Here is a 13,948-nt window from a genome sequence, read left to right as displayed (position 1 = left end):
TGGAGGGAAACCCATCTACAGTTGCTGGGTTAGTAGCAACACTAGACTATCTGGTAGCTATTTTTTCATCTTTTGAATCTAGCTCCAAATTACAAACAGAAAAATGGGTTGATTCCTTAAAACTCCTTTCAGTTCTAGAATCTTATAAGAACACTCAGGATACCTGTTTTTTCTCATTCTGTCCACCTAGCTTACACATCTGGACACTGCTGGTATGATGCTCACTGCACCTTTGCTAACTGCCTCAGGTATCTCAGATGCCACATGCACCTCATATACAAGGCACAGTGCACTCCTAAGTTCCCCAGTCTATCCTGAGTGCCAGCATACTTGGAGAGTTAACACACTAATGGTGAATGCTACCCATGTACTAAATTAGGGTGCCAAATTAAATGTATGTTTTCAACCAAACCCACAGACTATGCTATATATCAATATGTATACTAAACAATATTATAATGTTCTTCTTCAAAATTTCTTTGCATTCTGAAACTTCAAAGCCTTATTCCAGAGTACGAAAAGAGAATGGCAAGAACTAGATAGTGTACTTTCTTTATTCACTTATGGGAGGAGAAAAACAGCTTTTCATTTCTATGTTCTGTCAGCACCACTGACAACAGTGGTCCCTGAGACTGACAATATCTGAGGATGAAGTAGGTCCTGCTACCAAGAAGAAGTTCTGCTGCACCACTTCAAAGCAGGCAGAAAGGTTCCTTTTTTCTTTCTTTCTAAGTCAAGTGTCACAGTAACAGATAGAAGAAAGATGTTTTAGTCTGTCTTTAACCAGGAACCTGTATTCCATGTGACTGGGTTTGGCTGGTGGGACGCAGAGGAGGGATTGAGGTTCTGTGTTCCAGTCCAAAAAGGAATTGTTGCTAATGCACTCCAAACAGAAAAATGAGGACGAAGCTTCAGGTGTACTTGAATTTACACATTAAACAAATACTGATCCCTAAATAATTGGTTGGGTATTAGGGAATAAAAGCATTGTTCAGTCATAGCCTCTGTCCGTAAGGAGATGATAGTGATGGAAAAAAAGATAGTGAGCAATGTTATCAGCCAAGTTGAAACATACAGCCTAAAATTTGGCACAATAGGAAAGTAATAAAAATGAAGTCATATAGAGAATTTTGTAAGACTTTCACCCTAGCTCAGAGACTTGTAAATATATTTTAAACAATGATGTGCTTTTATTTTTACTGCAGAAAGATTTTAGTCAATTCACAATGTTTAGTCTACCAATTAAATCACTAAGTTTCAGGTCTCACTAAAATCTTTAAGTCCTTAAGTTAAATTTAAGTTATACTTGGTGGCTACTTGTGTATTATTTCTTCACAATACACTTGCATCACTACATTTTAAAATGGTAGAAAACTATAGTATGGTTTCAGGTCCTTGCCCATATTTCTTGTGAAGTCCTAAAAAGGGCTTTGTGTGTAGTAAATTTTTTTCTAATGCTTGTTTGCATTCTAGGCAAAGACTAATTTTTCTCTCTAAAAACCGATATAAACATCTATTTGAGTCCTAATATTTCTACTCACCTTTTTCTAGCAAGAAGCATTAGGTTCCCAAAGCTCATATGAAGAGACTGTGGAATGCTTTGTAAATATTTCTGAGACTAGCTGTCAACTCCATTATCTTTTTATGGTGAACTTGTCAATGATCAGCATCAATCACTTGGATGAAAATCCTGTGGGGTCAATGGTTTTTAATTCACCTTATTCTACAGAGAGGACTGTCCAGAGTTGAAGTGGCCAGTTCTTACTTGGGCACTGATCATTCCAGGTATTGCTTCTGTGCAGGAACCCTTAATGCCAAATTTAGTAACTCACTTACAGTATGTATGTAAGATAAGTTATTTTACATATTTTCATTCCCCTTTCTTCTATGAAATATAATAGAAGGAAGAAAGGGAAAGATGAATGGTAGGAAAAATTCTAGTCTCTGTCTTTTTCTATAAACCTCAAAGAGTTAAATCATTAATCAAATGGGAAGGACAAAAAAACTATACTTAATGAGTGCTTGCTATTTAGCAGGCAGAATCCCTTTCTGTATATTTAACTCGTGCTTAAAGACACACAGATGGTAAAAGGCAGAACTATGATTCCTTGAGTATAACTCTGCCTTATCCTAATGTCATATTCTTTGATTTTTCTTTTTTTAAAATTCTATCTACCTATAATTATTTTTTATCAAAATGCAATATATACTTACTGCAGAGAAACTAGGTAAAACAAAAGGGCTCAACAGAGAAACAAAAAAAGTCACCCATAACCCCACCATCTTATGATACCACTGTTAACATTGTCGGGCATTTTATTCTAGCCTTTGGCTCTATATATGTATATATCCATAACCACTTTCCCTCTTCTATAAATAATTTTGCCACATAATTTTAATTGTTACACAAATTTGAATCATATACACATAAAGAACCTCCATATCCTTATATTGGTCATTTAGACTATTCCAGTTTTTTCAATTATACATAATATCAGATGTATAAACCTAAACTATTTTTAGACAAATTCATTATTGTTTCCTTGGGGTAAATTTCTCTATTTATCTTAGGTATTACTGGCCCCAAAATTGCCATGTCAAAGAGTATCTTCTTTTCCTCTTTTTATTTTAATACAGTGTCAAGTGTACCTGTGAAGGTGCCTTCAGCATACCCTACCAGCAGCAGTGCAGGAGAGTGCCCATTTCTCTCCATCCTTGACAATGCACAACATTGCTGTTCTTTTCTCATTTTGCAAAAAGGCAAGAGAGCCTTTTATTTTGGCTATATACATACAGAGCTATTAGAAACTCATTGAGCTTCTGTTGTAATTTATACCACATAGAGCTTTCATATTATGTTATAAATCCTTGGTTTGTAGGCACATCTGGTTTGTAGAACCCACCCCACTATGATGAGTGATTATAGAGTGTGTTTTTTGAGGAACAACTGGAATTGCCATTTAACTAATATAATGAATAGAGGTGTCTGAAAATGGAATGGTCTACCTTGGAAGCCAGTGAAGTCCCCATCACTGAGGAAGTTCAAGCAAAGGACGGATGATCAACTGGCTAAGATGACAATGAGGTACTGGTCTAGATGACCTCCAAAGTTTCTTTCCACTCTAAGATTCTATGATGCTATTTTCTATTTTGAGGGATTACTGACTCTGTCTCTTTAATTCACCAAGAATAATATTTTTTATATACAGTGACTCTAACTACTGTCCTTTGCCAGGAATCCATCCAATGGTAGCAGCACTATAAGTTGTGCTTTGAAGCAAAGTGTGTCTGTATACACACACACACACACACACAGACACACACACACAGACATACACACACACACACACACACACATACACACCAGAGTATTTGCTGAATCTAGAAATATGGATGGAAAGAGAGCTCTGCAGAATCTCAATTTTAAAATTATGTAGACATAGACATTCTAAAATATATATCTATTATTATAGCTAAAGTTATTAAAGAAACTATAGGTATGACTGCATATGTTAAAAAATTTCTAAGGTGGATACATAAAATATTATTCATAGTAGTTATCTTTGGGAGTGAAAACTGGGAAGAGGGATGTAGGGAACTTTTATTTTCCACTTTGGATCCTTTTATGTTGTTTGGATGGTTTAGTAACAGCATGTATCATTTTGATAATAATTTAATATTTTAATCAAGAGAAAACTTAGAAACAAAGTTAACTTTACACCCATAAAAAAGCCAATAGTTGCTATTTATGATTAAATTCTCAGCAAAGGAAATATACAAAGGTAATTCTCTGAATTTAGCAGCCTTGAAAGTTGAACTTTATCCCCATAAGTGGGAGTACTTTCCTTCTTTAATTTGGTCTCAAACTTTGGTTGACACCAAACCAATAAAGTGATGTGGACAAGTTTAATTAATGTCTTTTGCAAAAAAAATAAAAATCATGGAAACTGTTAGAATAATAGTCTGTACTAGAAATCACTGAGTTACACCAAATATCTCACTCTTTGGGATGCTCATGTTAACCCGTTTTTATCAGTTTGCTGAGGTGGGTATTCATTTAGTAACAATTTTGTTCTCACCAAATATACGGAAAGTGAAACACTTAATTCTAGCCCACCTCAGGTGTTCTAATTTAAAATTGGGGAAAAAAGAACATTCCATAGTTCTAATTACAAGTAGATGATCCTAATCATTTTTTTTAGTTTATACAAAAATAAGCCATATTATCCAGGAAATGTTTTTTAAAAATTAAAAATTATTCTACAAAAGAAATGTTATGCTGACAGTGGAGGAAGGTGTGCATGTGAATGAATGCAATATGCACCTAGAACTTAGCAGTGCTTACCCTCTGAAAATCTGAAATCAGTCTTAAGGTATCAGAGGTCAGGATTGAAAACTCTCCCCTAAAGACAGGCTAGTAAAACCAACTCCTAATTGATGAGATTAACATTTTGAAGAATCAAATGTATCAGTTAGAATATAGGCTGCATTGCACTGGACATGCTGGTAGACCCAGCCAAGACACTTAAGGGAAAGGGAGGTCCTGATGCTGCCAAGTGAAGCGGTATGGTAGTGCCAGGACACTCTCAGATTCCTTTCCCATTCTTGTCCATATTCATTCCTATCTCGATTGCCTTGCTTCAGAGAGGGCTTATTGGTAATGTATTACAGTTTTAGTTTCATGCACCACTTTTTTGTAAGAGACAATTTGAAGGATGCTAATTATTTCTTCAAAGAATCAAATGTTCTTCCTATGTCTGATCTCTAGGAACAGAATCTGTTTTCTCATCATGAACATTCCAAAGTCTGAAGAAATCTAAGATGTTTTTGAGCCAGGAATGAAGAAGGCAAAGTCAATTTGTGGGTGGCCTTTCTGCCTTCCCTTTATGTCATGGATCACCTTGTGTCATGTTAGCCTTTTGTTCCAACTTCCGGAGGTTTTATTAATGTTATTACTAGAAAAACACTCAAAATGAATATTATGATTAAAGCAGTATATGATTGAGGGGAAGTATATTGTAATTTGAAGACTTTGTTACTTCTCCAATTGAAGAATGTTCTGATTAAGTCAAACTTAAATGCACAGAATTCGCTAAGAGAACTACTAAATGTTTGGATAATCTCTTAGTATAAAGCATCACTTATTTATAAAAATATAAAAGTCACTTATTACAAAAATCACTTTTCAATTAGCAACTAGTTGAGATTAGAATAGGAAAAATGACAAAATAAGACAAATTACTAGATAAAAATTTCTTAAGATCAAGAATCAGTTTATATTACCTAAAAATTTATAGTGCCTACCTCATAAGTGAGTAAGGAATGAGAATTAAATTATGTAATACAGGAAAACAGTTTAGAATTCTAACTGGTGTATTGTAAACCACCCAATAAATATCAGGTAACATAAAATATTATGAAAAATAAGGAAAATGAAATACAAATATACCAAATTTATGTAAGTGTATGTATACATATATATGCAGGCAGAGACAGAGAAAAAGACCTGAGAGTATTCACAGCGCAATGTCACAGGTTTCCTTTGGGATATAGAGTAATATTGGGAGTGTGTGGAAGAGGGGTAAGTAAAAAAGGACTTTTGTTTTTTATTTTACAGTATGTCTTTTTCTGGGAGTTTTATAATGACAGACATTATATAAAATATCTTTATAATGTCTTTATAAAGACAGCTTATACTTAAGTTTTGAAAAGAAATCAGTAATGTTTTTAAAAGAATACCAAAACATCTGTTTGTAGATGTGAAGTTACTATAAAAATGCTCATTCACAATAAATGGGCACAATTCGTTGTGTGTGCATATAGTATGGTTTGGGAGTGAATTAGATGCTGTATAAAGCCAGGTTAGTGGTGGTTCTTGTTTGAATGAATGGCTAGGAAACCAGTTACAGTGACTTAGTCAAATTAGTTAACCTCTGTTAACTAATTTCTAGTTCTTTCAAGTCAGTTATCTAAGTTCCAAGCTTTATTCTGAACAGAATCACTCAGAAAACTAAAATTCTACCAATGGTAAGCTTTTAAAGCTCCAAGTTGTGAACACTATTAAGCTCTATTATTGAGCTCTGAGCCTTCAACTGGTCAGGGCAGGGAATCCTTCACTAGCACCTCTTGTGGAATGGGAAGAAGTATTTATGGAGACAGTGGCAAAAAGAAAGGATACATGTGCAGGGAACCAGGAGACTTCTGGGTATGTTCATCCAAATCTGAGTGTTGCTATGCTCAAACAGAGATTATCTAGTTTTCTTCCTCCCAGGAGGGCTTATGGTAAATAAGCACATGGTTTAACATGCTTAATGTGTTGAAATTTTGAAAGAAGAGCAGATACATACATTTAATCCTGATGTCATCATGAGCATCAAGGTGTTCTAAAGCATGAAAAGTAATAGTGTAGTGATGGTTTAAAGCTCTGATTCTCCCCTCAACTTAGCTCATCCCCTTCGTATCTTGGTAGTCTTGACCATTAACAAGAATCCTCAAAGCTTTATCTGTAAAATAGATGTGAAACTTACATTTAGTTAAGATTATTTTCAAGTTCAAGTGGGATAATGCATATGAAATTTTTAACAGTGCATTGCACATAGAAAGGTCTCACTGTAAGGAACCAAATACTGCTCTCAGTTCCTTAGCTTTCCAAGGCTATCAGAAATGAGATTCTACAATTCTTTAATCTGCTACTATACAATGCAGCATGCTTAGCACATAGTATGTGCTTAGTAAAAGCTAAGTCTGAAATGATAATCAAGATTACCAGCTTCACAGAAGCTGAGAAAGCCTACACATATTTCCTTTCTTTTTTTGCTTTTGTATAGAAACATGGTCTCTAGTGAAGATCTGATGACAGGAGAGGTGCTGTGGTAGTCAGTCTGGTAGAGGTAGACACTTTCACCAGCCCCAAAACCACATCGCCTATCTGGGCTACTTATATAAGATCAACAAAACAGGCCTGTCATTGATATAACATGTCATTTCTATCATCCTTAGCATTTTTGAATGCCTGTTTGATAGTTGGTTTTCTTATATTATTTCATTGAATTTTTACAGTGCATTAGTAGAAATGCTTTTATCCCTGTGTTAACAGAAAAGCAGACCTAGAATAGTTATACAACTTGCTCAATGTCACACACAAGTGAGTGGAAGAGCCAACAGTAGAATGAGAACAGGACAGGCCTTATGTCAAAGAAGCTAGGTCTCCATGGGGACAGAGTGCGGGGCCTTGGCAGCCTGGGCCCTGTTGATTTGTACCATGACTTATTCTAGACTTGACTGGAATCCCAGCTTGTCTAGCTCCAAAGCCTTTGAAGTTTCCACTACACCAGAAGTTTGCCATTTGAGTAGTGAATGAACAACCTTAAAAGAAAAACAGAAAGGAGCATCCTTAAAAACAAATAAATAAATAACATTCTCAGGGAACTCAGGGACTGCAACCATGAATCCCAGTTTCAGAAACAGTATCTCTAAAAACTAAAGTCCTATATGTGAAAAATTAATTGTAACTTATCATTACACAATGGGGGGTAAATGTATATATTTTGGTGCTATCATGGAAGTGAACATAATCATTTAAAAAATTCTCACACAATTTGTGGTTTCTCATGATCAAGGCAGTATAATTGTGCAGTTTGAGTGAAATTGAAGGTGATTCTTTTTTTGTCAAGTGTTCAGGTATGTACCAATAATTCAACAGACATTCCTCGCTATAGGGCAAGGCTTATCCATTTCTGGAAAGGTCACTGTTTTTAAGTTATGTATAAGTCTTCTAAACTTTGTTTCTAGCAAATGTTATTACTGCCTTTGAGTGTGCTGTCCATTTTTGAACCACTGTGTAAGAAACATGTTTCAACAAGATTTGTTTATTAGATTTAGTAAGTATAACAACATTCTGTGTGCAGAATGATATAAGAAGCCACTGTTAGGAATTAGATTTCCCCATCTCCTTGTTGTCTTTAGCCCTAATATTGAGTCCTTAATTTGCATAGTTATCAACATTTTTAATTCCTTGTACAAGGCACAATTACTGTGAAAAATATCTTTGGCTTTATCTATAGTCTCAACACTTATGTCTGATCTCCCATATAACATCATGCACCTGCTGACAGAATAGTTTGTCATCTTCCTCTGGCCAAATTATGTTTTCATTTTATCTCTTCAGCTATCTTGTGAAACTCATCAAGGAAGGCACCTTCTCTTTTATAATTGTATACTAAGGGATTTCCTTAAATGTTTGTCCAACTATAAAAGAAGAGAATGATAGAACAGTAAAACACAGAAAAGTCAACAAGAGGCAGTATCAATAAGTATAAATCTACTACTCTTAAACATTTTGAAATTTTGATTTATGTTGCTCTAGTGTCGTTTATGTATTTGTATGTATGTGTGTTTGTATCCAGTTTTTTAATAGAAAACTATTAAAGCAATAATTGAGGAACTGGGTGTGGTGTTTGAAAGCTTTAATAATGAGAAAAGGTGAGTAACTAGCTTGAGATTGTTTATCCTATTAAACACTATTCCATAGCTGCTATTCAAATAATTGCCAAAAATATGGAAATCAGGACACAGTATTTTCATATCAATTTTCATAATGTCACTATCATCTAAAGATTGGTAGGCATCTCAACATAATACAGAATTGACTAGAACCAGAATATGGCATCAACAGGTAATATATACTTCATTTCAAACTATACTTTGATTTTCTGAACAGTATCTAGGAAAGCAAACTTGGGAGGGTGCATTAGACCTCTCCTAATTCTAGGTTCTGATTCTTCAGTGGTTGCCTTTATAATCTTATCCATTTCAAACTTCTTCCAGAGTAAACTGATGAAAATAATTTTCAGTCTCAAACTAGACATATGATGTGGACACATTAAGATAAACCTTTTGAACACCTTGTAAAAGAAAAGTGCAATATAAAGCATTTCACGAAGTGGTAAAACACAGGTTTTGAAAGATTATTTACATTTATTGGAAAAAGATTTTGCATATAATGAGACATTTTAAAACTTAGACTAGTATTTGATTAGTAATGCTTTAAAGTCCCATTCTTAAGAAAATTTTGCAAAAAAGAATCTTTGCACAGACGGTGGGATATAAACTACAAAAATAGTGCAGAACCTCTGAAGACTGATTTTTTTATTTGTCATATGCTGCCAAAGCCTGGCACATAGTAGGCACTTGGTAAATTACTGATTATTGAATGAGCCTATGTCTGAAACAACCTGTGACATGCAACCTGAGGGCTTCTTTTTGTTGGTCACTTAGTATTCTAGGAGGTTTTGAGATATTACTGATTTGTAAAAACTATATTGTTTTTTATAAATTATTATTGGGATGCAGAGTGGCATGGGGGAAAAGCACAGTACATGGTCAGATAATACGAGTTCAAGTTGTGATTCTGTTCACTAATTAGCTGTGTGACCTTGCTGCTTTCTCAGCTATCCCTAAGCTACAATGATCTCATTCACAAAATGTGGATGAAAATACTTCCTCTTTACCAGTATGACCTTAGGCTCAAATGACAGATACCAAAACACTCTGTGAACTGAAAATTGTGAAAAATTGTTATTGGACAAACTTTGTATGAGAGGCCTGACATCTATTTCCAATAATTTGCTATGTATATCTCTGTGTTTGCTTATTGTACTGTCAGATTTCCCTATCTCTATATTCAAAATAAAATTACTTCACATATTGAGAAAATAGCCCCCTCCCCATAACATCCTGAAGGGTACCTTGAACTGACTAATGTACCAAATATATGGCTGCAAACTTTCTTTTCCAGTATTTTCCCTCCCACACTTCTTATTATGTATGGTGCTCTTTATGTTGTTAATAAGGGTTTCAGCATTAAGAAATGTGGCTACAGAAAGTTTCTCCCATCCCAATCTCTTTCAGCTTGGCTTCTTAATTGATCTAAGAGCATTGTTTATAGCATTACAAATAAGAGGGAAAATTTTACATGAAAGCATAAAAGGAAATGAGAGAGACAATGACAAAACCATGTGTATATACAGAACTCGGTGTTGAGACTGCTTTCCTGCAAGTTTTTGCTACATTATGTCAATGGTACACATCCATTCTAAAAGGAAAAGAAGGTAGACTTAATTCCTGGGAATTTCTAGGAAGGCCTCTACATACAGGGCTAAGGTATGTTACCAAGGAAGGGATTCTGAGGTCGGGCCCAAAAGCCTAGCAATTCCAGATGACCCTGAAGAAAAATCTGTGAACAACTAAAAGTAAGAAGTGTGAAATGTGAGGTTATGTATTAATACAAGGAGGTTAATAAACATTGAGTGCAGAAAGAACATAACAGTCAGATTAAGAGGTCATATTCCAGCTCTAGCTCCCTCATGTCTCCACATGGGGATGCTAGGAGGAGACAGGAAGACTGCAGAACTGCATCTGCTTGGTGTTTATAACAAAACTGCCAAATCTACATACAAACAAATCTGTTTCTTTGCAATTGTGCTGAAGCTGGGGTTTTTATCACCCACAAGAGTTATGTAAAATGGAGGGACAATGGTCTTATTGGCAGTGAATATACCTGTTCTCAATCCCTTCCCTTTAAACATTGCCAGTGTCATCATTTGCTCAGTGGAGACCTTTATTAGAGTACAAAGTTGAATGCAACACATCTGTTCTAGCATAAATTCTCCTAGGTCCATAGATAATTGATGTCTCACATAGAAAATAAAACAAATAGTCAGTGTAGCAGTCTGTCACAGCTTTTGTAGCTGTTTCTGTTTGATTTTTAAAAAATATACGTAAATACCCTAACAGCAAGATCAGGGTGGGAAAACAGATTCTTATTAACTCTATGACATTTTCACTAGGGAAAAATAGATAATGCTAGAAAGTGTCTAGTTGAAAATAACCAGGTTTTTTTCCCCCTATAGAATTCCTCAACACATTTGGCTTGATTTACTACAAATAATAAATGGCAAGTAAGTGCAAGAGATTGACAGTCTTAAATAGACAGGTTCCTTCACTTTTTAATTTTGTAGTTTCAGAATCCAGTTAATTATAAGGGTATGTAGTGTGCTTAATAAACACTCGTTCTCTGAACACATGAACTCTGAAGGCTGGCTTTTTACATCTACATATTTGCCAAGATTACTTTATGCTGTGGAATTTATTCCCTTCCAAGGTTTCCAAACACTGAAAAAAGCTAGGGAGACACTTCTGGTTCCTTCTTCTGCATGCAAAGCCCCTCGACAGGGTCGTTTATATAGGAGATCTTCCTTATTCTCTGGTTTCCGAGACCTGCCGTTGGATCATTCCCCTCTCCATCCTGGGAGACAGTGCTGTTGCTCTGTGGTCATTCTTCAAGGGGTGAGAAAGGAACCATTTCCTCCAACCAGTTCACTGTACAAATAAACTGAGGGCCGCAGGGGAGAAGTGACTTGCCCAACAGCTCCTGGCAAGTTAAGTGTTTCTTTCTAAATTCATTCGAATAACAAGTATTCTCAGACTCTGTACTAGTCTCACCGTCCTATTCTTAAGCTAACGTTGGCAAACAGCAACGAAAACAACAGCAGGTTGTGGATGGAGAGGGGAAGTGTAGGAAGTGGTCATTAGCAAATCCCAGGGCCTGGGGATTACCTGCTGCTAGGTTCAAAACAGTGAAACAAGCTATTCATAAGGACAACAAGGACGATGGGGCCATTGTTTCAAGAACCAGCTGTGGAGAATCAGTTCGGCAGTGGCTTTGGAACAGCTGCAGCTGCACCAAGGGGTGGGGAGGGTGGTGGTGGAGGCGGAGTGAGCAAGGAAGGAGCAGTGCAGGGACTCCGCTTCCCCTCCTCTCCACAAATGAGGAAGTATTTTTTGCAGTAAGTGCAAAGGATGAGCCACCTTTTGAACCGAAAGTGTGAACGGCGCAGAAGCAGGCCCCAGGTGTGTCCAGTAAACCCAAATGCTCAGTCGGCTGCTGTCCAGGAGGCTGCGGATTGGCAGCGAAGCGATAAGAGTCCGGGGTACCGAGTCGGCACTATCAGAAAGTACACAGAGCAGAGTAGGCTCTGCGGTTGCAGCCGACCTTGACCGAGCGAAGTCCGGGGTAAACAAGCCCCGCAGCGGCGGCCCCAGCCTCCGGACGCCCGCCCCAGCGCGCTCCGCTACCCCGCAGTTCCCACGCGCCCAGCCCCCGGCTCTGCCGGCCCCCCTCGCCGCTCCCCCGCCCCACCTCCGATCGCCCCCTTTTGACTCGGGCCTCCACTCCCACCGCTGCCTCCCCACACTCACCATCTCTTGCCTGAGAAGGTGGAGCTTGGTGTCTAGCCTCTCCAGGGCGCTGCAGTGGCGTCGTCGCGGGGAGCCGGAGGTCGGGCTGGACGAAGACGAGGACGAGGACGACAGGGAGGGAGGGAAGCTGCAGCTGCTGTTGCCAGAACTGCAGCCGCCGCCGCTCCCCCCGCCAGGGTCCCGGTCCCTCTCCTGGGGCGCCGGCTCCTCCCCGCGGAGCGAGCGCACTAAGCTCTCCGGTACTTTGCGCCCCAGCTTCAGCTCGATGTCTCTGAGATCTGGCAGCGGGCCGTCTTCCATGACTTCCCAGTAATTAGGATAATGGTGATGAAACGCCGTGGATCAGAGCGGGCAGCGGCCTCCAAGGCTGCCGCGAAAGGAGCTGACCGCTCCCGACTCCTGGGTCTCTAACGGCAGCCCGCGGGCACCGTCGGCTCCATAACCGCCGACGCTCTGTCAACCCTGAGATCCTCACAGGACGCGGCGGGTCGCAGCCGCGGTTTCCTGGGCACTGCAGCTCCTCCGACACTTTCTAAGGCCCTCTTCCTTTTTGGCTACCCCCACTGCAAAGTTGAGTTAATTGATATTGCAGAGCGGGGAGAAAATGCAAGCTATAGACCAAAAGGAAAAAGAGGGAAATGAAGTCTGTTTTAGCTTTATGGGGGAAAAATTCACATTATAAAACTGTCCCTTTACATCACTGAACCATTCACTGACTGCCCATCTGGTACCTCGCGACACAAAATAATGATGTGGCCACACTCCATGTTCGTTTCACTTTCCAGCCATGTGTCTCCAAGCTTTCGAAATATCCTGGACTGTCAAAAATAATCTCTAGTCAGTGATAGCGGAGGTCGGTGGTGGAGATGCTTAGTCTAGCAGGAGTTTAACGGCTTCCTTGATGCAGCAGAAATACCCTTCTTCCCATTTAGGCCGTTTGATCCAAGTCATTGTGTTCGTCCCAGCCTCAGAAACTTTAAACTCCGCTGGCAGGTGGACCAAACCAGGGCCAACCCTTGTACCGTATATCACAGGCAAGAAGAGCAACACAAATTTTCCCAACCTTGCTGCTAGTAGCAGCCTCAGCGTCCTGCTGTAGTCGGGAGTGCCTCATACAGGTATTAGATTTTCAGTTCTGCCAGCGAAGTTGGGGGTAGCTACCACCTTTAAAACAGTTAAGAAAAAATAGAGGCAGAAGAATGACTTTAAGCAGAGTGTCATTTCCTACCCCTCCTCCCATCTTCCTATGAGGCCTTCTAAATCTAGCTTTAGAAGGCTTTACTAATGATTTTATATTAATAAAAAGAATGAAACTCTTTCACCAAAAGTTCAGTGAGAATGTACAATGAAACTTGTTTTCCTTACCAAATGTTACAATATGTCACCGTGAGAAGAAGTGACGAATTAAGTGGCCCGAATACTTTATGACTACCGGATAGGGGCAGTTTTAAGAGGGAAAGTTTTCCTTTAATAACAGAGGAAGAAATACTGAGTATAATTAGTGAAAAGGCTGTCTTCTTTGACAATTTATATTTTCAATTATTTAGAAGAAAAAGCATGCAATCTGTTGGCTAGATACTTCACCTAGTACTCTGAGCTACATGAATTATGGTTTTGATTCAACATTGAGTTTGTGTTAGTAACCTTCAAGTAGAAGATGTTTTCAATCTAGTAAACTCTAATTTTGGGG

The 13,948-nt window shown here is 38.2% G+C and overlaps 1 protein-coding gene across 1 annotated transcript in view; it reads right to left on the bottom strand.

The window, feature by feature from the left end:
* Positions 1 to 13,380, bottom strand: part of LURAP1L (leucine rich adaptor protein 1 like) — a 49,543-nt gene extending 36,163 nt beyond the window's left edge. Inside the window, exons 1-2 of the mRNA XM_036926662.2 lie at positions 12,990 to 13,380; positions 12,259 to 12,869 (exon numbers count right to left, since the gene is read on the bottom strand). Coding sequence (XP_036782557.1) covers positions 12,259 to 12,558 — 300 coding nt within the window. The 5' untranslated portion in view covers positions 12,559 to 12,869; positions 12,990 to 13,380. The remainder of the gene's footprint in view (positions 1 to 12,258; positions 12,870 to 12,989) is intronic.
* Positions 13,381 to 13,948: the final 568 nt, after the last annotated feature.

The sequence above is a fragment of the Manis pentadactyla genome, chromosome 3, assembly GCF_030020395.1.
Source record: "Manis pentadactyla isolate mManPen7 chromosome 3, mManPen7.hap1, whole genome shotgun sequence".
Taxonomy (NCBI): Eukaryota; Metazoa; Chordata; class Mammalia; order Pholidota; family Manidae; genus Manis; species Manis pentadactyla.
Note: the sequence above shows the minus strand (reverse complement) of the source record. Positions and strands in the feature narration are given on the sequence as shown.